The sequence below is a fragment of the Seriola dumerili genome, unplaced genomic scaffold (genome assembly GCF_002260705.1).
Source record: "Seriola dumerili isolate Sdu_G_001 unplaced genomic scaffold, Sdu_1.0 BDQW01000068.1, whole genome shotgun sequence".
NCBI classification, from domain to species: domain Eukaryota; kingdom Metazoa; phylum Chordata; class Actinopteri; order Carangiformes; family Carangidae; genus Seriola; species Seriola dumerili.
Genome location: NW_019174323.1, coordinates 3,495,914 through 3,513,440, shown reverse-complemented (window position 1 = coordinate 3,513,440; position 17,527 = coordinate 3,495,914). Strand labels below are relative to the sequence as shown.

Here is a 17,527-nt window from a genome sequence, read left to right as displayed (position 1 = left end):
CACTGCTAGAGAGAGAGTTTCTCTATAACCAAATGCAAAAATCTGACCAGTGCTCACCTGGTAATAAAAGTCAGGTGAATTCTTGGCCTTGCAGCAGCAGTCCCACCAGTGATTCACCTAATTATTGAGATGAAGGAGCTGCAACTTAGAACTTAAGTTTGACATTTTGGGAAATATACTAATTCACTTCCTGGCAGAGAGTTAGATGAGAAGATTGATGCTTCTCGTGTCTGTCGGGCAAATAAAATAGAAGAAAAAATGAAGCCACAGCCGTGTGTCGGTTAACTTAGCTTAGCACAAAGTCTGGAAACAAGGGGAAACTGCTAGCTCACAAATGAATATGTTGTATCTCCTTTGTTAAATCTGTACAAAACAACTATTCCAGTCTTGGTGCTAAGCTAAGCTAACCGCCTGCTGGTTTTAGCCTCACAGTTCGCTTACAGATATGAGAGTGGTATCAATTCCTTCATGTAACTCTCCGCCACAAAGCAAATTAGCATCATTCCAAAAAATGAAAGGACTCCTTGGTAATCATCTTCTCAGTGGTGTTTTCAATGACAAAGCTGTGTTGTTGACCTGTCACTCCTGCGTTGCTTTGTCGTCCATCCTGCAGTTTTTCCTCTCCGCTCCCGCAGTACGACAGCAGGTGATTGACTGTGATTGGTTGCTCCTCTTTATTACCACCTCTACCTTGTTTCTGGTGACATCACACCCCCTCCCTCCCCCTTCCTCTCTGTTCACTCCATAACATCAGTGTTTGCTCTCCTCACACGTGAACTGTGTCGTTACTTGTGTTTATTCGGAAATCTTTGCGAGTCTCTAACTGATCTGAAAGAACTTATGTTGAGTGGTGTTTGGAATGACATGGACTTCAGTTACAGCTGGATCTGGATGTTTTTACATTTTCCACCGGCAAGTTCTGCTCTTTGACAGTTAAAACAGACTCAAACATTCATGGATCAGTAGTTATACATATATATTTCAACAGGTCACATTAAGTGTCAGTTTGTGTGAATCTTTGCCTTTGCTCTAGACTTAATCAAACTTTTCAAAGGAATAATTCAGGCACTATTTGTTCAGCAGCCACATGCATACTAACATGACACCTCAGTTACCAGATTGCATGGTGTGAATCTGTGTGTGTGAGTTTTGTGAGTTCCTTCTTTAAGTTACAATGAATTACACACATCTACACAGATTCCCTTCTAATATTGGTAAAACACAGGATACACCGGAGGCTCCTGTGTTGGCATCTTGGCTGTCTGATTCTTAAAGCATCCACACACAATAATAGAGCATTTATTGACATTTTTGTCAAAAAAGGAAGAATAATCGTTTAATTTAAGAATTTGGAAATGGATGTGGCAAAACTCTGACATCTACTTGGCAAAGTTTTTTTTCTACTTGTGCCACCACAGCCACAGCCAACACAGAAAACTCCTCACACATCTCTTCTTTCTTTCTTTTTCTCTCTACTCTTTTGCTCACACTTACTTTTGTGTGTGTTTTGAGGATCACAGCATGGGAAGCGATCACCCCAACTAAAGCTCCTCTCTCTCCATCAATACTGCTGTTAAACTAATAAAACTGTATATTTGACATCTTATTCCATTCCTCTTCTATATCTTTCCCTATCTCCCTCTCTGGTTGTCTCATTTTCTCCCCACATGCTGCTCTTTCTCTCACTGTTTTATTTCCTGTCTTTTGCTTCACGTTTCTCTCTGTTTCCTATCACTCCTTGTCTCCTTCCTCTTTCTCTTCTCCCTTTTTCTTCCTTCTTCGCTCTCCATCAGGTTCCTGGTCAGCTTCATGGTCGACGCCAGGGGCGGCTCCATGAGAGGAAGTCGTCACAACGGCATGCGCATCATCATCCCGCCGAGAAAGTGCACGGCGCCCACCAGGATCACCTGTCGACTGGTCAAGAGGCACAAACTGGCGTCGCCTCCTCCGATGGTGGAAGGAGAAGGCCTGGCCAGCCGACTGGTCGAGGTCGGTCCGGCAGGAGCTCAGTTCCTCGGGTAAGACTTCATTTTTCTTTTTAAACCTCACTGATGTTGATGGTAATGTTTGCTTAATTGCTTATTTTAGTGCACTTTAGCTCGATGACTTGACATCTCCTTCCTTCTGCTTCTTGCCATCGCCATCTCCAACCATCTGCGTTCCTATATGAAAGGGTGACTGTGTGTATGTGCATGTTGAGGGGTGATACCTGCAGTTTAATTTGCAGTTTAAGTGTAATTGTTACAGTGTGCTCGCCCTCAAGCAAGTTGCCCAGCTGTGTTTGATGTGAACTGTGTACAAAATGTAGATTGTAAAACAAAAGAAAGGCAAAGGAAATATGTGATCATGGTTATATACTGTACATTGATACTTCATGTCAAGAAGCGTTTAAAAACTGAAGAAACTGATTCAAACATGTTTAATAAAGATGGTTCTGAACTTGGTTACAGACAGAAAAAGCCTGTTACAGTAGAGTACATTTACATTATAAATAATAATAATAATAGGACTGCAAGTTAGATGTTTTATTTATCAAATAAGTGTTTTAAGTTGATTGTTTAGTCTGTAAAATGTCAGAAAATAGTACCAAAAATGCCATGAGCCCAAAGTCATGTCAGTCAATCATTCAAAACCCAAACATATTCAATTTACAATCAGTAAATCCAAAGAAATGCAGCAATAACCCTAGTTCTAAGTTCTTTAGCCAAGCCTCACTGTTGCTATTAAACCTACAGTTTAATAGTGGCACAATGATTTAGGACAGAAAACAAGCACCAGCATCAAAGGTGTCCGGTTATACTGAGCGGTTACTGAAAATAAACCCACTCCTGCCAGCCAATCAGAAACAAGACTCCTCAGTTGCCTGCCTCTGTTTACCTGTGAGTGATGTCGTTAAGTGTGCTGATATCACTAAGAGCACTGGAAAGAAGTAGTAGGAGTAGAAGTCTCATTACTGATAACAACGCCAGACCTCAGTGGTGTGTGTGTTTTTACTGACTTTGCGAGTGTGTGTTTTGTGTGTGTGTGTGTTCATTATTTCTGCGGACACAGTAAACTACATCTTCCCAGAAAGCTGCCAGCCCTTAATGAAGGCGAGAGCCTGGTTAGTCCAGTGCTACAGCTGGGACCCAGAGGAACTAGATTTGTTGGGTAGGAACCAAACATAGCCACCCCCAACTCCCCCCACCACTCCTCTCCCTCCTGTACCTCCCGCCTCCCCCAAAAGAAACAACATGACTGAGGCTGATTCATGCTGATGGATATGATTATTTTACCCATCTCCGTTGACTTTAATTTGTTAGGATACAGCTTTATATTATATGGCTGCCATGTAGTTTTGGGAAGAAATCAATGACATAGTGATGATTATTTTTAAGGGAGGAGAACAGTAAGTCAGTACGCTTACTAGCTGGAGGATGGGTCCACCACAGCAGAGTGGATTTGTTTTAGCCTCAGTAACATCACAGGGAGAGACATAGAATATAGTTTTTGCATTTGAGATTGTAAAATTCTTCCTAAAACTACACAATTTAAAACCATTATAGTTACTTTCATTTAGAGACCATTGTATTTTTTTTTTTTTATTTCAGAGGCTTTCAGTGGGCTTCTGATGTCACTGAAAGTAAAAGGTTTTGATTGGCTGGACTGGACTGCGCTTGTTGGGCATGAGCCTTTTCCTCCTCAAGCCAAGCATCATCCTGCTTCCCATGACTGCTGTTACTTTACTTCACCTTTAAGATCAGTTTTATGTCATCTCACAGTATTTTTTTTATTTTTATTTTTTTTGTGTGTAAAGAATTTCCATTGGTGGAAAGAGTTTGGTTACATTATACTGATCCATGTTACCTCAGGGTTTCATGGCAGGTCGGAAAGGTGTTTACATCATGTCCCATAAAATTTCAGCACTGTGAAACTTCAAGGCAACTGCAACTGAGCCTCAATAGATATTGGACTAATTGTGGTTTAATACCTTACAATCTTGTTTATACTCAGACTATTTTTCACAATAAAAGTTCTCCTCTCTGTTACCTTTAGGCTTTTCTTCATAAAACTGTAAATTATGAGATTTTAACTGTTTGAAACACCTATGAAACTTTAACACTATTTCTCTATAACATTAGAAACTGCACTTTATTAGGTATACCTGTGCAATCTAATGCAACTGTTCTGCCATAAATTCTACTTTTATTTCCCCAATAGTAAACATTATAGTGTTATACATAGGTTTACAGTTGAGGTGCAGAAAACAGTAAATAGTGTATCTATGTAGGACCCCCTCACTCATATTGAGACATCATTTTTTGAGCCTTTTTTTTTAGCAGATTTCCCAAAGGGATGATCAATGAATATAGTTCCTCTAATACCTCCACAGTGTGTATTTTATTCTGTTCTATTCTACTCTGAGTGACCCTATAAACCAATGGTCCTCAGGCTAGAGTACGTTCATCCTCCTCTCTTGTGTTGTTATCATGCCTTGTTTAAGTAAGGGCTGTGCAGCTTTCTCCTCCCACTCCTCAGCCCATTTCATCTGTCTTGTCACGTCATGCCAGGCCATGACATGCACTCTGAATGTCCCATCAAACTGCAGCACTGCCACAGCTTTCATTTCATTATGAAGCAACACTGCCACCAGCAGAACCACAATTCATACCTTGTACAATGCGCTTCTGGGACATGTGTCCTTCAATGTTCGTGATTCATATTTGTCCTTATTTGTAGAATTTAAGAAAAGACTTAATGAATTAATGCCACCGTTATTTCTGTTAATATCCCGAATATGTATAAATAACTACTATATGATATTTCTGTCATCATTTGTGTTTCAGATTTAATGTTGAATTAGTTGAGCTCTGGTGTAACTATTGATTTTCACAAAATTCCCACAATCACTGATTTGAGGAATAACTAAACTGTCTAAACTCCGATCAGATTCTACAGATATATGGTAAAGTAGAACTGTTTTGTTTTGGTTTACATGTTCCTAACCATATCTCCGTGACATGTACCTCACCAGGCCTGTGATAGTGGAGATCCCTCATTTTGGCTCGATGCGGGGCCAGGAGAGAGAGCTGATCCTGCTGCGCAGCGACAACGGAGAAACCTGGAAGGAGCATCTGTACGACTGTAAGACTGATGACCTCAACCAGCTCCTCAATGGGATGGATGAAGGTAAAGCCACATGTTCTGATTCTCTTTTTTTTTTCTTTTTTTTTTTCTTTAATTATTTGGTCAAAGTTTGGTCTTATAGTGGCACACTGGCAAGCTTAAATATGTAAAGACCTGTCATCCTGGGACTTAAAGGTGTTTTTAAAGCTGCTATGTGTCTATTGTTGTGTGATTATAGACTCTTGCAAATTATTGTGATGGCATAAGTTTTGATTTTCTGATGGCATAAAACACATGCGGTCTATGTACTGAATTGCTTTCAGCCTTTCATTCTTATTGGGTGAGATCTGAGAGGTGGAGGGCAGTGCATTGTTGGATCTTGAGTCCTTCACTTTGTAACCTCTACAACATTTTGAAGCATATATTAATATCAGCAAATGACTACTCAGCGTCTGATGTTATAGATACCAAAGTAAACCATTAGTGTCAAGCATTTACTGTTTTTTTGTTGTTTTTAGGGCCAATAACCTACAATTATGATAAATAATAATACCAATAACAATTCATAAAGCAGGTTTAAATGTTATGCCATTGTAAAATAAGTTAGTTAAGTAATTAAAGATAACTGGATAGCTGGAATTTTCTGGTTTCTGTTGTAGTATCTAGTAGTAGTATTGCAGTATTTAGATCCATCCATACTTTGTTTCTGTGTTAAGTAGCATTTAAGATAATAAATATATTTTCCTCTCCTGAAGAACTGGACAGTCCTGAGGAGCTGGAGAGGAAGAGGATCTGTCGCATCATCACCAAGGACTTCCCACAGTACTTTGCTGTAGTGTCAAGGATCAGACAGGAAACCAATCAGATGGGACCAGAAGGCGGGACTCTATGCAGCCGGAGCGTCCCATTGGTACAGGCCTCTTTTCCTGAGGGGGCGTTAACCAAGAAGATCAAAGTTGGACTGCAGGTGAGTTGGAATATACCAACTGTCAGAAAGTTGGTCTTTTAGATAAGTAGTGTTAACAGTAGTAGTTAGAAGTCATAGTAGCATGAGCATTAGTAGCAGATAGGTTGGCTGTAGTTGTTAGTAGTATTATTAACATTAGCATTAGCAGAGGTAGAAGTTAGTAGTCGTAGTAGCATTAGTCATATTATATTAGCATTGGTGGCAGTGGTAGTCAGTAGTTGCAGTAGTATTAGCATTAGCCTTTGTAACATCCTTAGTTCTTGCTGTAGCACCAGCAGTGAACATGAACTGTAGCAGTAGAAGTTGTGTTAGCAATTGGCATAAACACACATCACTCATTGACTGTTGCCTCTTCTCTACCAGGCCCAGCCAGTACCTGATGATACCGTGAAGAAAATCCTTGGTAACCGGGCAACCTTCAGCCCAATCGTTACCGTGGAGCCCAGGAGACGGAAGTTTCACAAACCCATCACCATGACAATCCCAGTCCCGCCCCTCTCAGGGGAGGGCCTTACCAACGGCTACAAAGGAGACTGTACTCCCTGCCTCCGCCTTCTCTGTAGCATTACAGGTGTGTGTGTGTGTGTGTGAGTACATTTCTGAAGATATGCTGAAGTGTTAAAGAGTTAAGAGTGAGGACATATTTGGAAAGTGAGGATATTTTGGCCAGTCTTTACGTCTTTCAAAGAGATGTTTCAAAGGTGATATTTCACCCTAATTTTGCACTAATTCTCTGGAATATACCTTATTTCAGTAGAGCTAGTCAAATCTTGCATGAAGCAGTAATGTCAGTGTCATATCACATACATATGTCATTCCATGTTTCCTGTACATTAGACATAGAAAAATTGATCACATTAAAAGAAAACCATAAGAATGTTTGATGTTACCTGTACCTGTATCTACCAGGTGGTACGTCCCCAGCACAGTGGGAAGACATCACAGGCACAACTCCTCTCACCTTCGTCAACGACTGCGTCTCCTTCACTACCAATGTTTCTGCCAGGTGAGTCACACGACAAGCAAGTGATTCTGACTGAGTCTGTTGTATTTGCTTTCGTGTCTGAAATGTTTATCATTCATCACTTGTGCAGGTTCTGGTTGGCAGACTGCCACCAGATCCCAGAGACGGTGGCTCTGGCCACACAGCTGTACAGGGAGCTGATCTGTGTGCCCTACATGGCCAAGTTTGTGGTGTTTGCAAAGATGAATGACCCAGTGGAGTCCAGACTGAGGTGCTTCTGTATGACGGACGACAAGGTGGATAAGACCCTGGAGCAGCAGGAGAACTTTGAGGAGGTGGCCAGGAGCAAGGACATAGAGGTACATATTTATGTGTGATTAATTATCTATTTAATATCTATTCTACTCCTGTCAAAATGCAAGGATGAGGGATATTGAAGCATGATGCAAAATTAATGCTAATGAAGCCCCCTCTTATGACAGTATTATTTTATATCAAAATGTTTCTCTCAATATTTATATGCAACCTATTTATTTTTTATACTTTTTTCACTCATTACCACTTCTTTCCATGGATAACTTGCAGAACAGTTTGAACAATTCTCATGCTTTTATCATCCACTGACCGGAGCTTTTTGGAAGCTGCTAGCATTTTTCAGAAACATTCATTTCAAACCTATTATATTTAAGCAATATTACTGCTCTGGATGTTCATGACACACCCATCTATCTTATTAAGTAATTAAATAAGTGAATAAATAGTGAATAAATGGGTAATGACTAAACTAAAGTTGAGCAATATAAAAGCTAGTGAAAGATAAATTAAAGTATAAAGTAAATTAATATTTATTTTATGAACTCAGCGGTGGTAAAGAAAAAATAAATAGAATGATTTTTGCTAGTAAAAAGCTTCATATTTCGTTTTTCAATTCATTATCAGCTAACAATAATATTGTATTATTTATTTACAATATTTAATATTAGTGTCAGGGCTCCATTCTGTTGAGGTTTAGAAGCAGATTTTAACCCTTTGTTCTTATCTAGCACACAACATCAAACCCCGCGTTACAGCCATGTGCTGCACCCATCCCCTATCATGAATGCTTGCTAATGCTAATTTTGCAACTTGCATTTAGTTGTTGACTTTGAATGCTGTTCTTACCCTGTCTATGTGCTCTCTCAGGTTCTGGAGGGCAGGCCCATCTATGTGGACTGCTATGGAAACTTGGCTCCTCTGGCCAAAGCTGGTCAGCAGTTAGTTCTTAACTTCTACGCCTTCAAGGAGAACCGCTTGCCCTTCTGCGTCAAGGTATTACAACATACACTCAATCATCACCATCCTGCTCTGGGTGGAATGTGGATGTGGATTTATAAATCAACATGGCAGAAAACTTACTGAAACCCACTAAGATAACCAAGGCGTCATAACAGAGTAGAGTAGGGAACAAGACACAATTCTGGACGTTATGTAAAGTCGTGACTGTTTTTGCTCTATTTGCCTTTGTTGCCCTACTCTTCCCACACTAGCTTTCAACACAATGAAAACCCAGTCCACAGGCTATGACCTAGTTCCCTTTGGCACTGCTACATAACCTCATTATTGATCGATCCCATTAACTTCATGTTACCCATAATCAATCCTCTTGCATCATTTGGTGCTCTGTTATTGTGAAAACTATCCTTCCTGTGTGTGAACTAGATCACTTTGTCAAAGCAAAACATTTCATTAGATGATGTGTCAAAACAAAATCACAGACATTTAGTCTTAGCAAGGCCTCATAGGCTTTTTGGTGGCATCTTTTTGAAATCAAGTTTTTATCCATATTATATCCTGCAAGTTTAATCTTACAATAGCAAATAATTTAAACACATTTCCAACAAATTTCCAAGCACTGCATTAAAATGTGGTTTTAATGTAACTCTATCATCGTCAATGCTACGTCACCTCTTGGTGCACCACTAACAACGGCTTCTTCTTCTATTCCCTACCACGCTGTACTTGAATATAATATTGTCATAAGTGGTAGTACCCCTATTTAATATGCAGTCCACAAATTTATAATATACATTATCTCTGCAAAAAAATGCTGAAAAATTAAATTAAATTACATTAAATTACTTTTAATATAAAGTATGCAGAAGCAAAAATAAAAGTAAAACACTATCATCAAAACATTATGAAAATAGTTCCTGATTATTTTCAGTGGATCAATTAATCAGCAGTGACTACCGCCTTATAAAGGCCTGAGGTACATAAAGAAGCAATCTTCTCTCTCCAGGTGAGAGACCCGAGCCAGGAGCCCTGCGGTCGTCTCACTTTCCTTAAAGAGTGTAAGACCATAAAAGGCCTTCCACAAACCGCCGTGTGCAACCTGAACATCACACTTCCTGCAGTGAAAAAGGTAAGGTAGCGTTGAACTCACCATTCTCTGTTGTCACCTCCATAACCATACTCATGGTTAGGGTAGTTTCGGCCCCAATAACAGTGATAGAAGAAAGACAGAGAAAGACTTTGGCCAAACTGCCGCCACTGTGTCTTTTATCTGTTTAAAGCTTTTCTCTATGTATATCGGTTATCTATGCAGTGGATTCTTTGTTCATTGGCTGTTTCATTATGTTCCTACCTATCTTTTGATTTGGATGACATGCTTTTGGCTGAGGGCTTTTGTGCTGAAGGCTTTTTTTGATTATCAGGCTGGCTTTTCGTGGCTTCAGTTTGCTGTTTTTGCTGCTGAGTGATGGCGCTTTATACTTTTTTCTTTCTTTTTTTTTTGGTTTTTGTTTGTTTGGTCTGTGTTTTTTTTTTGGTTTTTTTTTCATTTGCTGAGTTTGCTAAAGTGGCTTCTCTTCTCAGTTGGAGCTTCTGTCACTCACTCCTTTTTCACACCCTGATGTTTCTTTTCCCCCTGCTTTCCATGTTATGTTACTCCCCCCTCCGTTTCTGCAATGCATCTTGGGAACCAGGAAATGGAGTCAGATGCCGAGGATGAGGTAAACCACACCCTCCCCACCATGTGCTGTCCTCTGCGCTAGATCTATAGTGGCCCTGCTCTGCTCATCATAGCCTTCTTTCCGCTTCTACAAGGGCAATAAAAGCTTTCCTTGTTCAAAGCAACCTTTAGCTGCTCAGTTTTGCATGACATGACATTGTAGATATGAAAACATATCTGTTTTATCCTTATCCTTTGCGCTCTACAGTATGTGATATAAGTGGCTTTGGAGTTTAGATATACTTACATTGTTCTTTAGTCAAGATTTAACCTTATTAACATTAGCTTAAATTGATTATAAGTACTTATAAGGTAGAGTTTGTAGCCTTATCATGACTAACTCAAGCTAATGTGCTTAGCTTGGCAACACCTATTGTAAGCACCTAACTAAAGATTGCAGTGCAGTGATACTCCTTAAAGGAGAATTTGCTGCCATTTTATACAACTGTTTAAAATGGGCTTTGTTCTTATGTTAATACCAACTAATGCGAACTATTGGGTTTGCTTTAATTTGACATTATAAGGTCCAAATGTTGCTCATTTGGCAGCACTATACACTGTAGGGTGACCTAGAACTGATAGGATTTTGTGTTGTTTGCTATTGTTGCAGACTGAAAAGCCAGAGCGACGTCATACCTTTGCATCCCTAGCCTTACGTAAGCGCTACAGCTATCTGGCCGAGCCTGCACTGAGTGAGTTTGACATTTTCACTAACAAAACCCTTTGATGAATAATAACAATGCAAATTTTCGTGGATAAGTTAGTTTACAGTATTAACAGTTTTTAATTAACCTGTAAGATGCGTTATCAATATGTAGATAGATGTGACTTACTTACTGTAATAAATGCATATTTCTCATCCTACATAACTTGCACTGTCCACATGCTTGATAACAACATGGTACATATTTTTGCATGGGTCAATGAGTGGTTTTTAAGTTTTCGTGCTGTGCTTGCTCACGTTGTGAGTTGTACTTTTTCTGGGTTTGTTTCCACTGCTGAGTTGTAGATGTCCAAATACAGCAACATCAAAAATTTTTCTTTGACTTCCCAACACAATGTGAATTGGCATTTTGGAAGGAGGTCAAAGTAAAATTTTATTTGTTTTTCATTTGTCCCTTCTGAGTTTAAAGCTGTTTTTGGCTTTGTGATGATGTAGCAGCTTTTTTTGTGGGACAAAAATGCATGGTAGGAGGTCTTGAGTTTGAGCTCTTTCAGGTGTGTCTTTTCAGTTTTTTCTCACTCTCTGCTTGTCACCACTTCTTGTCGACCTTGCATGACAAAATGGGAAACACATTTTGTCATATTTTGTTCGTTATGTAATAAACGGAAAATGGAAACTTCTGCAGCCCATGGCTCTATTGTATCATAGTGTCTTTGGGGAATCTGTCATTATGTAATTTTTGGACCAAACAGATAAAAGGCACTTTAAAAAGCGGATTGAAATTAGAGCCAGAATCCATACAATGTTTTAGAACATCTAAAGTCCAAAGAGAAAAGTTGTTTTGTGTTACTCCTGGAGCATTTGTCTCGCCATTTTTCTGTTGTCAGTTATTAGTCTACGCCATTGTCTCTGAAATTTTACTTTGCTGCTGAATGTGCTTCATTCAGTTTATTCATTACATTGTTGTTGCTGTTGTTGTTCTTTGTGTCATCTTCCAATCTTGAATCACACGGAAACACAATTGTTTCTTTTCATCCATCTTCAGACAATATTCAAATATCTTATCTCAGCACTTCGTAAAACTGCTGTTTTCCTTCTTTGATACCAGGACTGCGTCACTGACCAACTCTTCCTCCTCTGATCTCTTTTCTTTCACATTTTTTTTTCTTCCTTTCCCTTCCCCAACATAATTTTATGTTACCTTTACTACTCCACATTCTTTGGATTATTTTTCCCATTCCTTCTTCACCATTATTTCTACAAATTCATCTGAAGAAACAGCAGTTGAGCGAAGCACAGCAGCAAGAACACTGCCTGCTGGTTACCCTCACAAACCTGTCTTTCCAACCAGACCTTACCCACCATGGTCGACTGCTCCTATTACCGTCCCTGGCCAAACAAGGCCAGGAGTGGGGGGTTCCGTCGCCTCTACCGATTCACCGGCAGGCTCACCAGCTGCTTCTCCATTGAAATCTACCTGGCCCCTCTCCTCCCCGTCACCTGCATGCTCTGCAACTATCAAAGCCACCCTTGGAGCTCCACCACCAGTACCTACCCTGTCATCCCCAGTTAAATCAATTAGCGACATAGTGTCCTCATCCCCCATCAGGTCTTACAGGACTATGCCTTCACCCATTAAAACCGTTGTCCAGCAGGGTCAATACCCTGTCCAGGCATCTGCCAGCCTTGTGTCCTCTGGAAGCCCATGTAAACCTGCCACAGATCCAGCATCCATCAAGAACCTTGCTTCGGCATACACATCAAGGACTTCCCCACTTCACTCAATATCCAATGGTCCTGTGCCAGAGAGGTCATCAGCTCCTATTACTGCTCCCGCATCGCCAAAGACACCTTACAACATGTACAATGCTAATCTGCCTTTTAAAACTGCCCTTGGGTCCACAGTTGTGACAGATGCAGTGGCACCTAACCTTCCTTCTGGTAAAAGCATATCCAGCCTGTCCTCTTTGAAAACCTCTGTAGATTCAACACTCTCATCCCGAGGAGGGAGAACATCCCTTTCGTCTCTCTCTTCAACTGGGCAGACAACCATTGCCTCCTCAGAACTGTCCATGATGAACGGATCAGTATCGCCTGTCAAATATCCATCCTCTTCGTCCACGCCATCCTCCCCTTCTTCTCGTCTTATCTCTGAGAGGAGTAGCAGCCTTCAGGAGAGGATTCAGGCTACCACCCAAGCAGCAACATCTGGTGTCAGTGCAGCCATAAATGAAGCTATAGACTCATACTCAGTCTCGGGCTACGGCACTCTTAAAACACAGTCCTCCTCACGTAGATCTGCAACAGCAAGCTCTGCTTACGGTTCCATGAGATCTGTAGTTGCTTCCCCCAGTTCAGCAGTTTCATCTAATACGGTGACTGTACCTGTGTACTCATTAGTAAACGTCATCCCAGAGACCCCTGTCAAACCAGGGCCAGGGTCTCTCAAAATGGCACTGCCTGATTCCCCTCGTCCCTCATCCTCGTCATCTTCCTCTCTGTCTTCCTGTGTTACCACATCAAAAATAAATTCCCAATTGAAATCCCCCCCGTTTATCACACCGCCTATTATCCACCCAACAGCAGCCTCCAACCAGGAAATACTAAAAGATGTAGCAGACATGAAAGAGGATCTGATCAGAATGTCAGCAATCCTACAGACAGACACACAGACAGCAGCCAAAACTGTCCAAACATCAAATACTGGCACTCCCAAAGAGACCAAGTTAGAGGATGAAGAGCCATTTACTCTTGTTGAGAAAGTGAAAGAAGATTTAGTGAAAGTCAGTGAAATATTACAGAAAGATATCATGAGTGAAGGTAAGGCTATTGCAGGTAAAGAGAGACCCTCAGAGGATGAATGGGAGGAATTTTCCAAAGATGAGATTGAGGAGGCACAAAGAAGTACCCTCACAGACTATTACCCACTGTTTGATGAAAACACGCTCCTTCTCAAGCACCAATCCATGTCAAGCAAAGACCTAGAGTTAGCTAAAGTAGTAGACTTTTTAACAAATGACTTTGGCGCTAATTCTCTCTCCAAAATGACAGAGTTGAAATGTAAGTATGAGGAGGCGACAAAAAGTGAAGGGGAGGAAAAACAAAAACGTGTTCTTAAACCATCTATGTCGATACAAGAGCACAAACTCAAAATGCCTCCACCAGTCTCAGGCATGCTCAGGTCTCCCTCAGAGAAGGACCTAAGCAAACTTGCTGAGTCATATCAGGGGTCTGAGACTATTTTGGAATCACCCGAGGACCTGTCTCATGAGCAGGATAAAAGTCCGCTGTCAGACAGCGGGTTTGAGACCAGGAGTGAAAAGACACCCTCTGCTCCTCAGAGTGCAGAGAGCACAGGACCTAAGCCCTTATTCACAGATTCACCCATCCCTCCCTGCGTGACTGAGACCAGGACTGAAGTGGTCCACATTAGGAGCTATGAGCAGCCTGACGATCCTTGTGAGCCTCTCCTGATGGAGGAGGCAGCATCTGCCCCTCCTTCTATAGAGCCAGATCCCGCTTCAATAAGCTCTACCAAAGCCCTACAGATGAAAATGCCAGAAGAGGACTCCATGATGAACAAAAGCGTGTGTCTTAAAGAGGAAACCCATATCACTACTACCACTAGAATGGTGTATCACAAGCCACAACTGACTGATGGCGCAGAGATTAGAGAGGAGGGTATGTCGGTCAGTGATATCATGAAAGCTTTCCAGTCAGGTAGGGACCCATCTAAAGAACTGGCAGGCCTTTTTGAACACAAGGCTAGCCAGGATTCTGTCAAAGGTGATGAGCTGACTCCTAGATTTCTAGATAGAGACATTAAATCCAAACCTAAAGTCGAGAGGATAATTGAGGTTCATATCGAAAAGGGCCACAGCACAACAGAGCCAACTGAGGTTATTATCAGGGAAACCAAAAAACACCCTGAGCTTTACGTCTACAAGGGGGACCGTGGAATTAGGGAACTTACTGATTACGATGAGGCCCAACAGGAAGAAGAGGAGCTCACTGCCGAAGAATCCCTGCCCTCCTTCCTGGAAACATCTCGCGTTAACACCCCAGTGTCACAGGAGGAAGACAGTCGCCCAAGTTCTGCTCAATTGATGGCAGATGATTCATATAAAGCCCTGAAACTGTTGAGCCAGCACTCTATAGAGTACTGTGATGATGAGCTGTCAGAGATCAGAGGCGAGTCGTATAGGTTTGCTGAGAAAATGCTACTGTCAGAGAAACTTGATGTGTCTTCAATGTCTCACTCTGACACAGAGGATTCAGCAATGATGACTGACAAGAGCCGGCACCTAATTCATGAGGAGAATGGTAGCCGTGGCGCTGAGAGCATGAGTCAGCAGCAAGGAAGCCCCAAAAGAGAGTTTGTCTCCAAGTCATCAAAAGATGGGTCCCCTAAATCTGGTAAATTCTTGCACAGGGAGGAACCATCTCCGTTTGATAAAGTAACAGTGCTCCATTACTCCACAGATCAGGGCAGCCCCAAGCATGCCGTTTGGATGCGATTTACAGAGGATAAACATGACAGAAGCAGGGATAAGCTCCTTTATGAGGATAGGGTGGACCAAACTGTAAAGGAAGCTGAAGAAAAACTCTGTGAGGTATCTCAGTTCTTCCGTGACAAAACAGAGAAGCTCAATGATGAGCTGCAGTCCCCTGAGAAAAAGCCAATGAGACGAGAGGTAAAGGAACCCAGATCCTGGCCTAGCTCAGCATGCAGTAGCCCTGAGAAAACTCAGCAGAAATCTAAGGCAGGAGAAGAGGTGTTCAGTAAAAGCAAACTCAGGGAGCCTTCGGTTGTTAAAATGTTTGGGAGCACCCCAACAACTGAAAAGAAAAGCTGTAGCTTACCAAGCAGCCCCCAGAAGAGCGTTCTCTCTCATACCAGTGACGATAAAATTAAACAACAAACTAAGACAAGTGAATCTGCACCCTCTTCTCCTGCTCATGTAAAATCAACATCCAAAGTCAGTGCTGTGAGGATGAAGTTTGAATCTGAGGCTCAGAAACAAAGTCAGTCTAGTCCAACCAAAGTTCCTCCTCCAGTGCAGCCAAAACCTTCAATAAAGAAATTACAGGAGAGCAAACTTCCCGTTTATCAGTTTTTTGCAGGAGGAAAAGCATCAAAAGTGTCTGAAGCATCAGAAGATGAAACCTTTAAAAAGGATGTTGAGCAGGATAAATGTGATGCCACAGACAGCAGTAAACCTGCTGTGATATCATCAACATCCAAAGCCCCAAAACATATAGGAGAAAAACTGCCGAACAAAAATATCCCAGAGGCCTCATTGCGAAGACCAATTAGTGAAACTGAGAATGACAAAGCAACTGCTAAAGGGAAAGATGTCCATTCCAGTGTTACTCAGGAATTTAAAGAAAGCAATAAAGTCCAGAAAGTTCAGACATCTATTGTTCATGATGCTGTTAGATTACTAGAGAAAGAGAGTGATGCTAAAAAATACCAACAAATTACAAAAAGTGAGTCTGCTTCCAAAGAAGTAATAGCTGAGCTGCCCAAAAAAGATGGTGAGGAACCACTAAACAAAAATCTCAGAAAAAAGACAGAATCTCAAATTCCTGTAAGAACAGCATCCTCTACTTTAGATAATGACCTCACAAAGAAACAGACAATAATTAAACCTTCACAGATACCTACATTATCTAAAAGCAAAATACAGATGAGTCTTGAGACAACCCCAGCAAAAACAGATGAAAATCTAACCTTTGAAATTCTAGATAATGCACCCAAAGACTCCAACTCCAATAATCTTCCTAGCCCTAGAGAAATGCTGGAGAATGTCATAAACCCTCCAGCTGCTACAACAACCAAAGAGAACTTCAAGGGCATCAAAACATTACCTGTTTATGTCGGTGTTCAGGTGGGCAGGCAGGCAGAGAGGGAGGCCAAAGGAGCACTGTACACAGTCAAACAGAAATCAAACTCAGCAATCAGCCCCATAAGCCCAGATGATGACACACTAGAACAGGTGTCTTTCATAGACAGCTCAGGGAAAAGCCCCCTTACACCAGAGACCCCCAGCTCTGAGGAAGTCAGCTATGACCTCACAGTCAGGACCCCTGATGGCTTTATGGGATTCATGCCAGGGAAACCCAGTCCCATCCTGGAGGTATCTGAGGAATCAGAGGAGGATGACCAAGGCAAAGTTGTTTTCTCTTTTAAAGAGGCCCTGCCAGAAAGGAAAACTGATATTCATGCCACCCAAGCAGACCTTGCTAATGCTAATAAGCAAGAAACAGAAATGAATGATAACCTGCAGGAATTAACAAATAGATTCAACCAGCAAGTAACAACAGCCAATGGCGAGTATGAGGAAATAACAGGCCAGGAGCATCAAGAAGTTTCAAAAGACAAAGGTATCGCATATATTGAGTTCCCTCCCCCTCCTCCTCTGGACTCAGCTTCAGAAATTTCAGACCCAGAAAGGAAAGGTTCCTGTGCCTCTTCAGAGACTGAGACAGAAATGATGGAGGTAAACTTACAGGAAGAACACGACAGGTATCTGCTGACTGAGCCAATTATACGAATCCAACCCCCTTCCCCGGTGCCTCCTGGGGAAGATGACAGTCAGTCAAATGGTGATGAAGGAGATGATGATGAGTCAATCTTTCAACCAATTCCTTGCAAGAAATTTACTTTCAAAGTTCCTGAGGAGGAAGAGGAAAAGAAGAAAGATAAGGAAAAGGCGACTAAATCCAAAAAACATGACAAAAATGGAAACAACAAAGAACTTAATGGTGGGACCAATGGCTCCAATGGTTCTTATGGCTCCAATGGCTCCAATGGTTCCAATGGTTCTAATGACA

At 41.4% G+C, this 17,527-nt stretch overlaps 1 protein-coding gene across 1 annotated transcript in view; it reads left to right on the top strand.

Moving 5' to 3' along the window:
• Positions 1-17,527, top strand: part of LOC111219698 (ankyrin-3-like) — a 131,791-nt gene that overhangs the window by 108,096 nt on the left and 6,168 nt on the right. Inside the window, exons 30-40 of the mRNA XM_022742423.1 lie at positions 614-646; positions 1,794-2,018; positions 5,015-5,169; positions 5,862-6,073; positions 6,437-6,644; positions 6,983-7,079; positions 7,168-7,396; positions 8,220-8,345; positions 9,316-9,438; positions 10,001-10,027; positions 10,637-10,718. Of these exons, the coding sequence (XP_022598144.1) occupies positions 614-646; positions 1,794-2,018; positions 5,015-5,169; positions 5,862-6,073; positions 6,437-6,644; positions 6,983-7,079; positions 7,168-7,396; positions 8,220-8,345; positions 9,316-9,438; positions 10,001-10,027; positions 10,637-10,718 (1,517 nt within the window). The remainder of the gene's footprint in view (positions 1-613; positions 647-1,793; positions 2,019-5,014; positions 5,170-5,861; positions 6,074-6,436; positions 6,645-6,982; positions 7,080-7,167; positions 7,397-8,219; positions 8,346-9,315; positions 9,439-10,000; positions 10,028-10,636; positions 10,719-17,527) is intronic.